This window comes from Debaryomyces hansenii (assembly GCF_000006445.2).
Source record: "Debaryomyces hansenii CBS767 chromosome A complete sequence".
NCBI classification, from domain to species: Eukaryota; Fungi; Ascomycota; class Pichiomycetes; order Serinales; family Debaryomycetaceae; genus Debaryomyces; species Debaryomyces hansenii.
This window is the reverse complement of record NC_006043.2, coordinates 544,751-561,872: the sequence shown is the minus strand read 5'-3', so window position 1 is coordinate 561,872 and position 17,122 is coordinate 544,751. Positions and strand designations below refer to the sequence as shown.

The window sequence follows — 17,122 nt, the reverse complement described above, 5'->3', positions numbered from 1 at the left end:
TCAGCACCATCAGCTACAAGCATCTCTTAACTATGGCAGATCTCTTGACGGTATTTTGGTAATCGCACGCTGATTGCATCATTTCTGGTGAACCCGCTAATCGAGAAAGTTGATAAAAGTATGAGTCTTATACCTGGGATTTATTATATTAAAATTTTCACTTTATTAGATATACAGAGATGGCACCACCCAAATCGTATAATATTGAGACAGAATTAGTCTTTTCAAAGTCAACGGACCAACATAATGCATCGGTTCCACCGTTGTATCAGTCCGCGACGTTTAAACAAAATTCGTTATCCGATATGGGTGAATACGACTATACTAGGTCGGGAAATCCAACTAGAACATATTTGCAAAATCATATGGCCAAGATCATGAAAGCTAAGCACGCGTTTGCTGTTACAAGTGGTATGGGATGTCTTGATGTTATAACCAGAATTTTAAAACCAGGCGATGAAGTATTGGCCGGAGATGATTTGTATGGGGGTACTAACAGATTATTGACGTATTTGAATAAGAAGGGAGACTTGAAGGTGCAACATTGGGACACCACAAACACAGAATTATTTACTTCTAAGATAACTAATAATACCAAGATGATTTTTCTTGAGTCTCCTACGAACCCGTTGATCAAGGTGTGCGATGTCAAGTCCATTACTGATTATGCGCATAGAAAGAACCCTGACGTGGTTGTTGTCTTTGATAACACGATGATGTCGCCAATATTGATGACTCCTCTTGATTTGGGAGTTGATATCCAGTACGAGTCTGCTACCAAGTATCTTAACGGACACCATGATATTATGGCGGGGGTTATTGCTACCCGGGATGCGAAATTGGCCGAAAAGGTGTATTTTGTCATAAACTCAACTGGGTGTGGATTATCGCCTTTTGATTCGTGGTTATTGAGCAGAGGGTTGAGAACTCTCGCTGTCAGAGTCGAGAGACAGCAGCAAAACTGCCAGAAGATCGCCGAATTCTTGTCCAGTATTGGTTTCAGAGTCAGATACCCGGGATTGAAGAGCCATCCCCAATACGAGTTACATGCTTCCATGTGTAAAGGTGCGGGTGCAGTCATAAGTTTCGAGACTGGTAGCATCAAGACGTCGGAAAAGATTGTGGAAAACACCGATATCTTTGGAATTGCCGTTTCGTTCGGGTGTGTCAACTCGTTGATATCCATGCCTTGTAAGATGTCACATGCCTCTATCGATGCCAAGACCAGAGAAGAAAGAGATTTCCCTGAAGATTTGATCAGATTGTGCATTGGTATTGAAAACTCCGATGATTTGATTAATGATTTGACTAAGGCCTTATTGAAGAGTGGAGCCGTCAAGATCAACTCTAAGGACGAATTATTCAATGCCGTGTCGGTGCAACCAAAGTTATAAGTGGGTTATTTCATGAGTTCTTTACTGGTTAAATTTCATTTCATATGTAGCATTTCTTGTTTTAAATGCTAGTTTTTCTAAATACTCCATGAATTTTTCTACACATAGATAAAAACTTTACTATATGGGCTATACGTTACATACATTTACATACGTTCAAATTTATTAAAACTTGCTTTCCATTCAATAGTAAAATTAACTTGTTGATGTTTTCGGTCGCGTCAATACATAAACTTTTTGGGTGGCGCGTTACCAAACATATACTCTTCTTCCTTTTCTTTTCAAACCTTTATATAATAGTGAATAAACAATCGAATAATGGCCGAAGCATATGGACTTTCGTCAGGAGCTTTGAAAGGAATTCTTTCAAAAACGGAAAGACAATCGTTCGAAGGAAAACCAATTACAGTTCAGGTCACTAATATTAAAATAATCGATCAATCACTCGAAAATGGTAACGGTGATTCAGCAGTCAAATATCGGGTTTTGCTTAATGATGGAGCGTATTCGTTACATGGATTGATTACCAGTGAATGTATTCCTTATTGTGAAGCTAATGGATTTAAAAAAACATCGGTCATAATTATTAAAGATTACAGCTTGGTCACCACTCAGAAACATATTATGATTATTAATAACTTGGAAGTGAAGTTTCAAACAAGTAACAAATCCACAAATACATTGATTTCATGTGATTCGTATTATGCTGAGCACCCTGAAGACGATTATTTAGAGTTGGCTAATAAGAGCCAGAAGTTAGAATCTGCAGAGTTAAACCAAGCCAAAGCACCTCAACAACAGCAACAACAACCTCAAAAGGCAAGCACTTTTCAACAAAGACACGTAAATGCTATTGAACAATTGTCGCCATATCAAAATCAATGGGTCATTAAGGCCAGAGTTTCTTACAAAGGCGATATTAGAAAGTGGTCTAACGCGCGTGGTGAAGGTAAATTATTCAATGTCAATTTCTTGGATGAATCTGATGAAATCAGGGCCACGGCTTTCAATGATTTGGCAGAAAAGTTTTACCAGGAATTGGAGGAAGGCAAAGTTTACTATATCAGCAAAGCCAGAATTCAACAAGCCAAACCACAATTTTCTCATTTGAGCCATCCTTATGAATTGGCGTTGGATAGAGATACAAATGTGGAAGAATGCTTTGATACCACTGATGTGCCAAAGATTCATTTCAACTTTACCAAATTAAACCAAATTGAAAGCTGTGAGCCAAACTCAATCATTGACGTAATAGGTGTTTTGAAGGAAGTAAATCCAGTTTTCCAAATTACTGCTAAATCTACAGGAAAGCCATTTGATAGAAGAAATATCACCATTGTGGACGATTCCAACTTTGCAATTACAGTTGGGTTATGGAATAATACAGCCGTTGATTTCGACACAAGTGAAGGTTCAGTTATTGCTTTCAAGGGTTGCAAAATCCAAGACTTTGCTGGAAGATCATTGACATTGACCCATGCCGGATCGATGATGGCGAATCCTGACACAGCTGAGGCATACCAGTTAAAGGGATGGTTTGATAATCAAGGTGTAAATGAAAATTTCAAAACTTTAAAGAACGAGAACAGCTCGAACCAAAATTTAATTAATAATAGAAAGTCTATATTACAAGCTCAAGAAGAAAACTTAGGTATGAGTGAAAAGCCAGATTTCTTCAACATCAAGGCAACTGTCAATTTCTTCAAAACAGAAAATTTTTGCTACCCAGCTTGTAACAATTCATTACAATCTAGTTCTCAACAACCATCTACAACATGCAATAGGAAAGTGGTTGAGCAACCCGATGGAACCTGGAGATGTGAAAAATGTGATATAAATTTCAACGAGCCTCATTATAGATATATTTTAAACTGTTCCGTTATGGACTCTTCTGGGCAATTGTGGATGACTTTATTTGACCAAGAGGCTAATAAGCTATTCGGAAAGACTGCAGGTGAATTGTTAACTTTGAGGGAACAACAAACTAACAATGAAAATAATGTATTTCAAGATTTAATCAATGATATTACCATGAAAGAATTCAACTTTAGGTTAAAGGCTAGACAGGATTCTTACAATGGTGTTGTAAGAGTAAGATACCAAGCGATGACTATCAATGATGTTGACTTTAATGCCGAATGTGAACATTTATGTTCAGAATTAGATTCCATGTTGCATTAGCCGGCTTATCTTATCTAAATTTGTTTTTAATATTCCTATGTATATGTTTTATTAGTTACGCTCAAATATAAATAATTTAAAAACTCCGACTATTAAATTCTATTAATCCGTTTAATTGCAACCAAATTTTTTTCAAGATATCGTTCGCTGACCGTTGACCTCTTGTTGCCATGATCCTACTAATCAATGCATCTATATTTTTCTCATCCAACTTGCTATTCTTCAATTCTCTAAAGGCTACCTGTAACCATTTCTTTAACTCAATTGGGTATTTAGTAATAAGGTTTCTAAATATAGGATAATAATGATCTAGGTTTGACCTTGGTGTTCCTAGAAATGCTTTGAGTAAATCGAATACAAAAAGAGTACCCAAGTTTGTATTCACCATCATACTCCTGATGAAATCTTGATTCTCTTTCGTGCCTTTTTTCAATGCAATTAATGCAACCCAGAACTTCAGGATTGATTTAATAATAAATGCTTCATGAGCTTTTAATCCATCTATCGCAAACCCAACAATAACATTCTCGAATACAGGTAAGCTGACAATTAAGGATGGGTTCCTTTCTAATATTGTAGCAAATAGTTCAATTGCAGAATTAATTGTGTAAGGATCTGATTTTAGAAAATCAATGTGATCAGTGAACACTCTTTTGACCAATTGACCTACTATTTCTTGATCCAAAAACTTGTGGTTCACAATAACGACAGTTTCTATGAGACCATATAAATAAGGGACAGAGTCAATATTGCAGTTGTCAATTTTAGCCAGAATGAAGTTAAAAATAGTATCCATGGGAAATTTAAAAGGACCCTCTATAGGTTCTCTAATTCCTGCTTTTAATATAAGACAGCATTTTTCAGTACATGTAGTGTTATTAATGATTGGAGCATAATTCAATAAATAAGTCTTCACGATACTCAAATTCAAATCCTTTACTTGCATAGGATCTTCAATCCAATATTGGTTAACAAGAAACTTCTGCTCTTCATTATAGAAGTCATCTACTTCCTCGGGTATTTCACAAGCTCTGCCAACCTCGCAAACGCATGATAATAGTGAAAGAAGATAATCTTCTTCATTTTCATTTAGCTGTGGCAGACTATTCATAACTTCTAAAGCCCTATTGTGAATAGCAGTAATCATTCTTTTCAATATGTCACTGAATTTTGAAGGCTCCTTTAAGCATTGGGCGATAGATGTATACGCATTGAACATCCTTTGTCTTATTAGTCCGTCTACCGATAGATTTTTCAACATCTCGACCAACAATACTTCCAAGTTCGGTAAGAATGATGTCAAACTTTCTCTGCATTCTTGACATATTTTCAATATAGTTCTAGATGTATTGAGTGACAACGATTGAGGACCATCCAAAACAATAGAGAATAATAAATCAAAAATAGTGCCTAAGTAGCGTGAACCACGCTCTCCCTTAAGATAGAACTGAATACTTGATAAAAAGTTGACAAACGTCGAATAAACGTATCTATAAATCCCTTCCCCTGCCGTGTATAATTTAATGACGTCAAGTAACCTAGATTCAAAAAGCGAATCGACATATGGTATTAGTATAGAGCTTTGAGACTCGTAGAACGTGCAATCTTCAGTAATTTTGAATAATAAATACAATGTACTTTCGATATCGATGATCTTCGTAGGATTTTCATCAGTTTCTAAAATATTAACGGTAATACTATGTGTTAATTTTTCGTAAAACGGAACACTCAATAATGAGTATCCAGCAATGAATAAATCTGATACACCAGTTCTATAGTGAAGGAATTCCAGTTTATTTGCTTCCAAAACGTTCAATTCGGGTAGGTGTATTTTATTCCAATAAATTGAACACACGTCGTTGATTATTTCATCTCTCTTGGAGAAAAAGCTTTGCCTATCATTCGGAGCGTTCAAAAATATGGCTTCAAAAGTATCAATGTCATCAACATAAATATTTATAAACTCCTCCCAGAATGCGAGAAACTGGTCACTGACTGATTCATCTTCAATTGGAGTCCCAGGAAAATTAGTCAAGCTAACCAAAGTTTTGATTTTATATTGCACGTTTGTATGCATTATTGATTTGGATAGTTTCAAGATATCATTCTGTAAAAACGTTATTAATAAGTTGATAAATGAATCAATCTCTTCCAGGTACATCTCTCTAGCTTCCCCCAATATTATCGTGTCAATGTAATATGCCCCCCAATTTTGCGATTCAAATAACAAATTGTCCAAGTACGATTTCATTTCCGGTGTTAGCATGCGAGGATTGATTTCAAGGATTTCTGTCACCACTCCCACCGCCTTATTTATAAGCTTAAGAACTTCATCATCTGCAGGGTTCTGCTGGGTCAGGAAATGGTTGAAAAGGAACGTAATTAACGTCTCCACTGATGTGTATCGCACCTGAGAGTTGCATTCTGCAACTGAAATATACGTCACCCACGAATTTAAGCAGTCTAAGGCCAACGAGTCAATCGCCACACTCCTCGAAGTGCTGTTCAAAAAGTCGTATATTATAATGAGGTCCCTGTATAACTCGCTTTCCACCACCGCATGAATCTCGGCAGATCTTTCCTGCTTGGAGATATCCTCCACAATAACCGATGAGAACATCACTAACACCATCAACTGCATATCTTGTAAGCCTCCGACGACCTGTGCGAGATCTGTGCTCCCACATAGCGACCGAAGCAACGATTCTACCGGATTGGAATACGTCTCGTGGTTGCTGATGAACACCAACGACAAGTTCGAAAACAACTTCCGTATAATGAACATATTGGCCTCCGTCTCCCCCAGTCTCACAATAGCGCATATATGGCCCTCCATTTCCCTCACTAAAACCTCTAGCTTGTCAATTTCCAATTTAGGGCCCATGCTGTTTATCACCACCGCATATGTCAACGCTCCAAAAAACTGACAATTCCTCGACGAATGCTTCATTAGCATTCCTGCAACCTGGTATCCGTCCCCCGACCTCTGTAGCTCCTGTAGCTCATTCTGAATCCGGTTTACCACGTCTGGGTCCCTAGTAGAATACAATGTCTCAATGTGCTGAAAAATTTGGGTTAGTACCCGTTTTCCGATCTCAATCCGAAATGGCCCTTTTTGGACCCAAATATCTCCTCAATACATACCTGAACCACCTGCTCAAAGCTAATGTTCATTGTCATTCTCAAATCGACCTATGTCTGGTTCTATTTGCAAAAGCACTCTAATCATCCATCTATTTGGTCCGCTTGCCTATTATGGGACTGCTGCTCACAATTCTTTAGAGCTTTTGTGTCACTTGTTTTAGTGACTTTAGCGACATTAAGTCCAGATTCCTATCAAAAATGGTTATCTCCAGACTGTAATTATACACCCGTCGAATTGCTGTCTACAAAGTAATTCATCGGTACCTATCGTAGATTAGAAATACATTTTGTATGAATCATTTGTTCGTAATTGGTCTCCCGAAATAGTTATCGTCAATAATAGCAGAAAGTACTAAAATTAGTCCTCAAGTAACACAAACAAGGCACTTCTTTTGACAGAAAGTCGTGTCTTTATCGGCATTTGATGATATGATTATCTTTGCAAAATAGTTATTGGGCGATAGAAAGAAAAGGGTTTTTAAGTACAATAAGTGACCAATATGAGGAAAGTAAGTAGAGCTCAATGTGCTAACTGTACATGTTCGCCAGGATTATTATCCCGTACGCACAAAAGATCTGTAAGTCTTGCGAAGCAAGTTTCTATGAGAAATAGTGGATCGGGGTCACCAAGAGGAGCATCGAGAAAGGGGTCAGTTTTCACGATAGATGCTGCCAGTTTATGTGCTCCAGATGCTAAGGAAGTCAATACATCGAAACGGTTGGAAAAATTGAGGTTGTTGATGGCGGAATACGATTTAGGGGTATACGTAGTGCCATCGGAGGACCAGCACCAATCGGAGTACGTTTCTGCGTTTGATCAGAAGAGAAGTTTCATTTCGGGGTTCCAAGGAAGTGCCGGGGTGGCAGTGGTCACCAGGGACGTGATGTGTATGAATGAGACCCCTGAGGGACTTGCAGCTGTGTCGACGGACGGGAGGTATTTCAACCAGGCGACAAACGAATTAGACTTTAATTGGGTCTTGTTGAAACAGGGGGTCAAGAGTGAGCCTACGTGGCAAGAGTGGAGTGTAGACCAGGCGATTCAATTATCGTTAGACTCGGGAAGCAAAATAAACATCGGGGTGGACCCTAAATTGATCACATACCAAGTGTTTGAGAAGTTCGATAAGGTGGTTAGAGACAAGCTCTCTCTGCCCAAGAACACCAAAGCAGAGGTGGAACTTGTGGCGGTTAAGGACAATTTGATTGAAAAGATGTGGATCGACTTCGAGGACTTACCCAGTTCACCGGCCAGTATTATCAAGGTATTGGATGAAAAGTATACGGGAAGAACATATAGTGACAAAATTAAAGACGTTACTGAGGCCATGAATAAGCACAAATGTGTCGGATTGGTTGTTTCAGCATTGGACGAAATTGCATGGTTATTGAATTTGAGAGGAAGTGATATAGAGTATAACCCCGTTTTCTACGGTTACTTAATCATCACTAATCAGCAAGTGACATTATTTGCTAATAATTATAGATTTGATACAAAAGTACAGGCAGCATTACAGGCTGACAATGTGAATGTGGAGCCATACGAAAACTTTTGGACCAAGTTGAACTCTTTATCGAAAGATTTTAATATGGCCAATAAGAAGCTTTTGGTCCCTAAGAACTCATCATGGGAAATCATCCGTAACTTGAAATGTTCATTTGAGCAGCCCTTGAGATCGCCCATAGAGGACTTAAAGGGCATTAAGAACGAGGTCGAACTTAAGGGAGCCCGATCCGCCCATTTGAAAGACGGCCGTGCCCTCTGTAAGTTTTTTGCCTGGCTTGAAAATGAATTACTAAATAAGGGCGAATTGATTGACGAGCTCCAAGCCGACGACAAATTGACCCAGTTCAGAATGCAAGAGGATAACTTCGTGGGCTTATCATTCGCGACCATCAGTGCCACCGGGGCCAATGCAGCCGTGATCCATTACAAACCTATCAAGGGTGAATGTGCGGTCATCAACCCCCACAAGATATATTTAAACGACTCGGGTTCTCAATTTTTGGAAGGAACCACCGACGTAACCAGAACCATCCACTTCACCAACCCAAAGCCCGATGAAATCAAACACTACACCTTAGTCTTGAAGGGCAATATTTCTTTAGGCGACTTGAAGTTTCCCGAGGACACCACGGGTGCCTTGATTGACTCAATTGCAAGACAGCATTTGTGGTCTGCCGGATTGGATTACGGTCACGGTACCTCACACGGTATCGGAGCATACCTCAACGTCCATGAGGGCCCTATTGGCATCGGTCCAAGACCCAACGCTGCGTCGTCGTCCTTGAGACCAGGCCACTTGATTTCCAACGAGCCGGGCTACTATGAAGACGGTGACTACGGTATCAGAATCGAAAACGTCATGTACGTCAAGCAGTCTGGTCATTCCTACAACGAAAGAGACTTTTTGGAGTTCGACACCCTCACTAGGGTCCCATTCTGTAAAAAGCTTATTGACATTTCCTTGTTAACTACAGAAGAAAAGGCCTGGATAAACAAGTATCACCAGACCGTGTGGAACGAATTGTCACCTTCTTTCTCTAAAACTTCTCTTGAATACATTTGGTTGAAGAAGGAAACCGCCCCTTTATAGCTGCACGTACTACAATTTCCGTTTCCCATCTCTAATATACGTTAATGTACATTCTACTCATTTAAAGATTGCAAAATGTAGCAATGTAGGTACTCCAAATCCTAGCCGATTATCGGTATTGGGTTATTCGCATTTCCAGCCAATCAGAGTCTTTGAAGTTTTGCTTACTCGAGAATTAAAATAATGCGTGCGAATACCAGCTTTGGGCGGGTCATTAGCTTTCACATACAAACTTATTATAAATCATATACAATAGGATCTTCTTCTTACAATTTATACATAATAGTCAATATATTCATATACAATTAGTCAAACATGATAGCGAAAAGAATTATATTGACAAACTTAAATCACACATATAAGAGATATGCTTCAAATGAAGCAAAGAAAGGTGGAAAGAGGTTTATGCAAACTATACCTGTTACAACAAGCAAGAATGATTTCTATTCGGGATTGAAATATCCTATGAAGAAGACAAATTTGGGAGAATCAACTAAAGAACCTAGTGATCTGAGCTCTAAATGGTCTAAACATTCTTTGGGGCCAATGGAAAAAGTGTCTACTAAGGACCAAAGTACATCAGCGCCCGCAAGGAGATCCCGAGCATCCAAATTTTCCAACAAGACATTGAAGAATATCGGCAAGCCCGAAACTGCAGAAACGAAGAGTACTAAGGAGGAGACGAAGAACACAGAAGCGCAGAAGCCCGCACAACCTAATATAATATCGACAGTAACTGTCGAACCTACGACACCAAAGATAACGGAGAATGAAAAGCCGGCGAAGAAGACGAAACAGAAGAGAACATTGCGTCCTAGAAAAGCATTGATTACGTTCAGTGCCAATGCAGTGGACCATTTGAAGAATTTGTTGGATCAACCTGAGCCGCAATTGATCAGAATCGGGGTACAGAACAGAGGTTGTTCAGGATTAACATATAACTTGGAATACGTATCAGAGCCAGGTAAGTTCGACGAGAAGGTGGAACAAGATGGTGTCAAGGTATACATAGATTCGAAGGCCCTTTTTTCAATTGTGGGGTCTGAAATGGATTGGTTGGATGACAAATTGTCGTCGAGGTTTATCTTTAGAAATCCCAACTCTAAGGGTACCTGTGGGTGTGGTGAATCATTTATGGTCTAAGAGACACACCTATTATGCATGCTTGACCCCATTAACTTAATATCACAAGACACTCACGCCCATATTCGTACACACGATAAAATTCTGCATTAAATTTATATTACATTATACAACATTATATTCCTATATTAAATGAGACGATTATCAAGTCTTCTTAATACACATTTATGATACATTAACAATTAATTACCGCTTGTAGGAGTACCTTGAAATGGGGTTTTCGGTTCCGACATCCGTCGTTACTTTTTGTGAGATCTTTCTATTTTTTAAAAACGTTGTTTGCGACACTCAGATATAAATTTAAAGCTGCAAATTTGTGGATTTGGTGTATCTGTGTCCTACCGCTGACTATAAAACACAATAAGTAAGTCCATTATCTTCTTAAATTCATTTACTTCTATCATTCTTTTCTTTCTTTATATTCAATCAATAAAGATTACGTTCAAGCCTAAAAATGCAAATTAATATACCATTGATCTTATCGCTTCTTTCTGTATCTCAATTGGCATTAGGAGACAAAGCCCCCAAGATTAAAAAAAATCCCAAGAATGTGGTAGCCATTGCGGACTTCCCATTTGGATTTGACAATAATGTCCAGGGTAACATTGTGTTCACAGCCAAAAGAGGTAAGGCAGTCAATGTCCACGTCGATGTAACCGGGTTACCAAAGGAAGGAGGACCTTTCCAATATCATATTCATGAAAACCTGGTTCCTTCGGATGGTAATTGTGACTTAGTGGGTTTGCACTTCAATCCTTATGACGCCCCACCAGATTGTGAAGATCAAAAGGATGATTCATACTGTCAGGTGGGTGACTTGTCGGGGAAGCATGGTTGGATTGATACCACATGCTTCGAAACAAAATACAACGACCCATATCTTTCGTTAAACAAGAAATCCAATTCCTACATTGTCGGTAGATCCGTCACTTTCCACTTTGCCAACTTGACCAAGTTTGCTTGTGCCGACATTGAATTAGCATCAAACATAAGATTACAAAGCTTGCAAGACGAATATAATTCTAACAGCAACTATGATCTTCAAGAATTACAAAAGGACTTGGCATCTGGTCTTGAGTTTAACCAAGATTACAAAGAATATTCTTATGATGAGGATGAGGTTGACAAGTACGAAGTATTTGATGAAGGTCCAGATGCAGATGACGAACCAGAAGTCGAAGACTCTAAGCCTGAAAATGACTATGCCGACGATGACGAAGACAATACAGAAGACACTAAATCAAAGACTAAACTTATAAACGATGTGAAATCGAGAAATACTACTCACAATGCAACTCACCCCCACAACGGTACTGATTTGATCCACAATGGAAACCATTCAAACGTTTCTTTAAATGAGTATAATTCCGAAACCGAAAGTGGATCTTCGACTTTTGGCTTGAGTATTAGTTTAATGATTGGTTTAGGTGTCGTTACAGGATTACTCATTTAATCGTTTCCTTCCCCTTATCATATCTTCGCTTACTTTCAGCAATCATCTCTCAATCTCACCTCTACTTTAAGCACTCTTTCTAGAACTTTTTTTTATATCCTCTTATAGATCTTATGCCTCCCTTATCTGATTCTCTCTTTGTACAATCCGTACGTAATAAATGATAAGATTATATTGAACAATTAAATATTTAACTATGTAATTTTTCTGCATTCGAAGTATGTAGCATTTATGTCATCAGGCAATGAACAGAAGTATTCTAATTTCTGCATTTGTTTGAACAATTGCACGGAGTTGTACTTCAATTTCAAGCATGTTTTTCCTCCTTGTTCATTATTGGTACAAATAATACTCTCCTCAATTTCCTTTTCGCCATCAATAACAAAAAGATTTTTAGGTCTTGCGTGAACAAAGTCAGATACTGATTCATTATTTGCCTTTACGCTATTTTCCTTTAATTCTTTTAACTTGAGAGGGGCTTCATTTTCAGTTAACTGCTCTAAGGTATGAGAAATGTCCGATGAATGTCCGTTTGAATTGGCCGTTGTTGAATTGAATGCTGGTTGACCAGATAAATCTAATGGTTGATGAGAACGTTGTTCTACCTGATTATTTGGAATAGTACTCGATGTATCTTTTGAAAACCAACCCATATTTATATAAGTTATTGAATAAGTTAAAACGAAATTTCAAAATATTCAATTTTGATATTGCTATGAATTGCGCAGTAAATATTCAACGCTTTTTACGCCATTCAATTCAACCTTAAAGCAAATTGAACAATATACATCGTATACTCGGCTCTATTCTTATCAATATCAGTTTATAATAGATATTTTCGTACCACTCAATAAAATATATTCTCTATAAACATAGTCTATAACATTCGTTTAGCCTCATCAAGTTCAACTCGTAGTCCCGAAACCCTATAAGATTAGCATCGATATCCTTGAAAATGGACTTATACTCCTTCGCATCGGGGTCATCAGGCAACTGGCTCAATTTGTTGTATATCTGCGGTATCCATTCGTATTTTCGATCGTATTTAATCGTATTGGGCTTCTGTTGATCCATCTTGAGCAAGGTCAATATTATCAGCTTTTCCATTCTTTGAGGAATTTTCAAGTCTTGAAAGAAGAATGCCGGCTTTTCTTTTCCTTCTGACGGTAAATATACCGTTGAATTATGGACAAATGCTAATGTGTTTATCATACGTTCAAATAGCTGTAATTCTGATAATTTGTCAGATCCTTCCAATAGTATGTTTCGTTTAAGGTTAAAATCCTCCATGGTGAATTTCCGTCGTATTATGTTCTGGTATGTTTCTTTATTATATGGTTTGGAATCGATCATATTACGAAGCTTATAGAATTTTTTGTAAAGCGATAAGAACTTAGATTTCTTCGAGGAAAGTTCATTTAGCCCCTCAAGACCTGCCAACAACGAAACCTGATACTTCACTATTAGGTCATTTCCTATAGTAACAACCTGTTTCGTCTTATTCATTACCAATTGGTATTCTTGAAGAATTTATTTTAGTACTTGATAAAAGCTTGGAAGTGTCAATCGCGGTGATGAGGTTTTTTTACAACCGTAAAAAGATTATGATAACAAAAGCTACACTATAATTGACATGACTGTTGATACGTTGACAGTAAAGAAAGATGAAGATTACTTCAGTTTGAAATACTCGTACCAGTTGCAGAATGACAATTCTAACTTAGAAGAACAATTCATTATACCAGATAAAAAATTCAGTGTAAGTTCAACTGTAGCGGCTGATCTATAAGATTACTACTAACTCACTAAGTTGAATGTTAATCTACATATAAATGGTACTAAGCTCCATACCACGGATTACGGAAGTTTGGTAGAGGCAATTGGACATAGCTTTGTCGAGTGTCGTTACTGGAAGCATATTGACATGAATACAAGCTTATTCATCAGAGGCGATAAAACTACGTCATTTCTGTTAGATCTTGAGTGTAATGTATCTACCCCCATTATTAATGATCTACTCGATATGAAATATGCATTCCCCAATTCCATAAATTTGCTAAGTCTGATAGACTTAGATTTCCACTTTAACACATTTCAGCCAAAACTACAACTTGCTGACATTGTAGACGCATTGAACTATCTGCTTGGTTCGTTGTTCATTAACTTGGAGTTTAAATTTCCCTTTGTGTTCTCATTTTACGGTAGGAAGCTATTCAAAACAAACTATAATTGGCTTTTCAGAAATCTCGACGAGATGTTATGTTCATCTCCTGCAAACCTCCCTTCTGTAATTCATAATAAGAACGAAGCGTTCTTGCAATCTATGAAAAATATTCAGTTGAAAGCACTAGCGGAATACAATACTTTGAGTATTATGAAAGAGTGTGATATGTCTGGATCTAAGTTAGACGCGTGTAAGAAGTACAGAAGCCGTTTCCTTGATCTGGGCTTACCTCCCACCCCTAATCTATCCATCAAAGCAATGGTTTTCGACTTACAACTCTTTGATCTAAAGTATATTGAAAGCCATCTTAATATCGAATCGATCACGTGATGATGTATATGGGAAGAATGTAAACAAACAGCACAATAGATCTAACGAACACAAGCAAGCCGTTAAATATAGTTACTTGGTTTAAAGACTTGAATATAGTAAGATATTTGTATATATGCCATGTCGTTCTTCCAAAACTTTAATACGCATTCGCTAAGGTCGACTAGGGGATTTAAATTGAAGCAATCATCACCAATATCAAGCCCTCAACCGGTTTCAAACTCAACATTCCCAAACCCACCACAAAATAACCAGCCATATCAGCAAGAGCCAGGGCAAGCATATCAAACAATAAACTTAAATAATGGTGGACAATCCGTTTCATCACATAAAGATATAAGACATTATGCTGAACAAACATTAGGATCCGATAGTGCATTGATTCAAGCAGTCAAGTTACCACAAGACGAAGATATCAATGAGTGGCTAGCTATTCACGTAGTTGATTTCTACAATCAAATAAATATGTTATACGGGGCAATAACAGAGTTTTGTTCTCCGAAGACGTGTCCCAGAATGATAGCAACTGACGAATATGAATACTTGTGGCAAGAGACCAATCCCAGCTCCAATGGAATGGCACTGCCTAAGAGGCCGGTATCATTACCTGCTTGTGAATACACAGAGAACTTGATGAATTGGATTCAAAACTTTTTTGATAATGATAATATATTTCCTTCTAAAATCGGAGCACCTTTCCCACAACAATTTCCAAGCTTGGTGAAAACAATTTTCAAAAGATTGTTTAGAATCTATGCCCATATTTATTGTCACCACTTCCATGAAATCTCCGAATTAGGGTTACAAAGTCATCTAAATACCAGTTTAAAGCACTACGTTTTATTTAGTAATGAGTTTAATTTAATTACTCGTAAAGATTATGGACCTTTAGAAGATTTGGTTGATACTATGCTCAAGAAATAAATTATATAAATACGTATATATCATGGAGTTGATAATTATTTTATAAGTCTTTATATATAATTCATATAATTAACATAATGCAACTTCGGCCATCAAACAAAGATGATCAGATGGATATTGACCGAGTCTTGGTTGTCCTGAAGGTTCTGGTCCCATTTCCTTTGGTAATGGCAATTTCAACAATTTTGTTATCCGAACACCGTTATTATGTTCAACGTCCTCGACTGTATCTACTTTGTCGGAAAACGATTCTCTTGTAGCATCCCAGGAACTAATTACAAAAATATAATCCAATAAACCTCTCCAGGCATGGGCCCAATTTGAGAAAATTGGTTCATCTCGATTGTTATCAAGGCCAGCATTATCTGGATCGACCAATTTATAGCCAACTGAATATAAGGAGATAGCTCTCATATCTAATGAATTGTGTAAATCTTCCATTGAATTAACTAACTTCAATTGTTCAGTTGTAGGTTTAAACGACTCTGGAACTGGGTCTTTTGGCTGATTACTACCAAACTTTTCAATATTACCACCTTCTTCCTCTTGTCCGTTTTCTTTATCCTCATCCCCATTGTCATCTTCTTGATCTATAACACCTCTATTTTTTGAATACTGATAAGATAGCGAGCATCCAAGAACTATACGAGCTCTTTCTGCATAATGGGCTGGTTTGGCAGTTATGGATAAGTATGGCGCATCAAATGGTTGCGAATTAAAATCTCCAGCAAAGAAACCGTACCAATCATCATCATTACCTTTAAGAGTATTCATCGTAGACCGGAATTCTTTGAATTTCTTTAAAATTAAATAAGTTTGTCTGGTTCTTTCAAAGGTACCAAATGGATGCCAAAATAAATGTGTTGTTCCAATGATTATTCCATTTCTTGAAATATTACTATACTTCGTTAATATGTCAGGCGTAAACTCTAAACATGCCAAAAATCCAATATTCTGAGTAGCGGTTCTTGGTCTCAACTCCCCCGAAGTTTCTTTATCATAGTACATGAAACTTTGATGCTTGCAAATAAATTTATCCGACTTGAATGCAATGGCTAATCCGTGATTTTTAGTATCTGCTCTATAATATTTCATGTCATATCCTAGTTTTCCCAATTCTTTGCGCCAGTATGAATTATACTGAATAAAGTCTAACTCTTGTAAACATAATATGTCTGCGTCATAATGTTTAAATTCTGATAACAAAACTTGTGATCTTGTTGACCATTTTAATGCATTCCCACTTGTCGGAAACAATTTTCTCCTAATTAATGCTTGTGCTAATATATTATATGACATAATTTTTATCTTAAAGGAATCATCACTAGCTACATTATTTGGAAGCTCAAGTAATTCCCTCGTTTTAAATCTTAGTTCAACAGGGGTATTCACAGCATTAGGGTCGATTCCTTGAGCAAGAAGTTCTTGTTTTTTCTTCTCTTTTTTTAAGTTTCTCTGTCTTCTCTGCTCCTCTATGTACTCGGGTGTTAGTGTGGAAGGATCTCTTGATTTCTTGGTAGATTTCTGCTTTTTACTGCCTTGAATTAGTTTTGCGTCTGCTATTGGCTCTTTTTGCGAAACACCTGCATTTTTCTCTTCATTAGTTGGCACATTTGATATGTTAGACATAATGAGACCCATTCTAATAATGTATGTGGGTTTGACGAATCTACAATCAAAACTCGTTTTTTGCAAGAGTTATATTTTTCAGTGCGCTCTAACTACAAAAATA

At 37.4% G+C, this 17,122-nt stretch overlaps 11 protein-coding genes across 11 annotated transcripts; 7 read left to right on the top strand and 4 right to left on the bottom strand. All coding sequences in view use genetic code 12, as the record gives it.

Annotated features, from left to right (window-relative positions):
• Positions 1–179: 179 nt before the first annotated feature.
• DEHA2A06798g (DEHA2A06798p) lies at positions 180–1,394 on the top strand (the record flags this gene model as incomplete). The annotated part of the gene is made up of 1 exon (XM_456620.1): positions 180–1,394. The coding sequence occupies one exon, from the start codon at positions 180–182 to the stop codon at positions 1,392–1,394; it is 1,215 nt and encodes a 404-aa protein (XP_456620.1).
• Positions 1,395–1,712: 318 nt separating this feature from the next.
• DEHA2A06776g (DEHA2A06776p) lies at positions 1,713–3,575 on the top strand (the record flags this gene model as incomplete). Its single annotated transcript, XM_456619.1, has 1 exon — positions 1,713–3,575. One exon carries the CDS (start codon positions 1,713–1,715, stop codon positions 3,573–3,575), a length of 1,863 nt encoding a protein of 620 aa, XP_456619.1.
• A 76-nt stretch (positions 3,576–3,651) lies between these two features.
• DEHA2A06754g (DEHA2A06754p) lies at positions 3,652–6,749 on the bottom strand (the record flags this gene model as incomplete). The annotated part of the gene is made up of 2 exons (XM_002769952.1): positions 3,652–6,636; positions 6,720–6,749. 2 exons carry the CDS (start codon positions 6,747–6,749, stop codon positions 3,652–3,654), a joined length of 3,015 nt encoding a protein of 1,004 aa, XP_002769998.1.
• Positions 6,750–7,219: 470 nt separating this feature from the next.
• Positions 7,220–9,316, top strand: DEHA2A06732g (DEHA2A06732p; the record flags this gene model as incomplete). Its single annotated transcript, XM_002769951.1, has 1 exon — positions 7,220–9,316. The coding sequence occupies one exon, from the start codon at positions 7,220–7,222 to the stop codon at positions 9,314–9,316; it is 2,097 nt and encodes a 698-aa protein (XP_002769997.1).
• A 315-nt stretch (positions 9,317–9,631) lies between these two features.
• DEHA2A06710g (DEHA2A06710p) lies at positions 9,632–10,459 on the top strand (the record flags this gene model as incomplete). Its single annotated transcript, XM_456615.1, has 1 exon — positions 9,632–10,459. The coding sequence occupies one exon, from the start codon at positions 9,632–9,634 to the stop codon at positions 10,457–10,459; it is 828 nt and encodes a 275-aa protein (XP_456615.2).
• A 454-nt stretch (positions 10,460–10,913) lies between these two features.
• On the top strand, positions 10,914–11,912 carry DEHA2A06688g (DEHA2A06688p; the record flags this gene model as incomplete). Its single annotated transcript, XM_456614.1, has 1 exon — positions 10,914–11,912. The coding sequence occupies one exon, from the start codon at positions 10,914–10,916 to the stop codon at positions 11,910–11,912; it is 999 nt and encodes a 332-aa protein (XP_456614.2).
• Positions 11,913–12,106: 194 nt separating this feature from the next.
• DEHA2A06666g (DEHA2A06666p) lies at positions 12,107–12,565 on the bottom strand (the record flags this gene model as incomplete). Its single annotated transcript, XM_456613.1, has 1 exon — positions 12,107–12,565. The coding sequence occupies one exon, from the start codon at positions 12,563–12,565 to the stop codon at positions 12,107–12,109; it is 459 nt and encodes a 152-aa protein (XP_456613.1).
• Positions 12,566–12,776: 211 nt separating this feature from the next.
• Positions 12,777–13,418, bottom strand: DEHA2A06644g (DEHA2A06644p; the record flags this gene model as incomplete). The annotated part of the gene is made up of 1 exon (XM_456612.1): positions 12,777–13,418. The coding sequence occupies one exon, from the start codon at positions 13,416–13,418 to the stop codon at positions 12,777–12,779; it is 642 nt and encodes a 213-aa protein (XP_456612.2).
• A 127-nt stretch (positions 13,419–13,545) lies between these two features.
• DEHA2A06622g (DEHA2A06622p) lies at positions 13,546–14,466 on the top strand (the record flags this gene model as incomplete). The annotated part of the gene is made up of 2 exons (XM_456611.1): positions 13,546–13,671; positions 13,723–14,466. The coding sequence occupies 2 exons, from the start codon at positions 13,546–13,548 to the stop codon at positions 14,464–14,466; spliced, it is 870 nt and encodes a 289-aa protein (XP_456611.2).
• Positions 14,467–14,586: 120 nt separating this feature from the next.
• DEHA2A06600g (DEHA2A06600p) lies at positions 14,587–15,390 on the top strand (the record flags this gene model as incomplete). Its single annotated transcript, XM_456610.1, has 1 exon — positions 14,587–15,390. The coding sequence occupies one exon, from the start codon at positions 14,587–14,589 to the stop codon at positions 15,388–15,390; it is 804 nt and encodes a 267-aa protein (XP_456610.2).
• Positions 15,391–15,459: 69 nt separating this feature from the next.
• On the bottom strand, positions 15,460–17,031 carry DEHA2A06578g (DEHA2A06578p; the record flags this gene model as incomplete). The annotated part of the gene is made up of 1 exon (XM_002769950.1): positions 15,460–17,031. One exon carries the CDS (start codon positions 17,029–17,031, stop codon positions 15,460–15,462), a length of 1,572 nt encoding a protein of 523 aa, XP_002769996.1.
• Between the last annotated feature and the right edge of the window lie 91 nt (positions 17,032–17,122).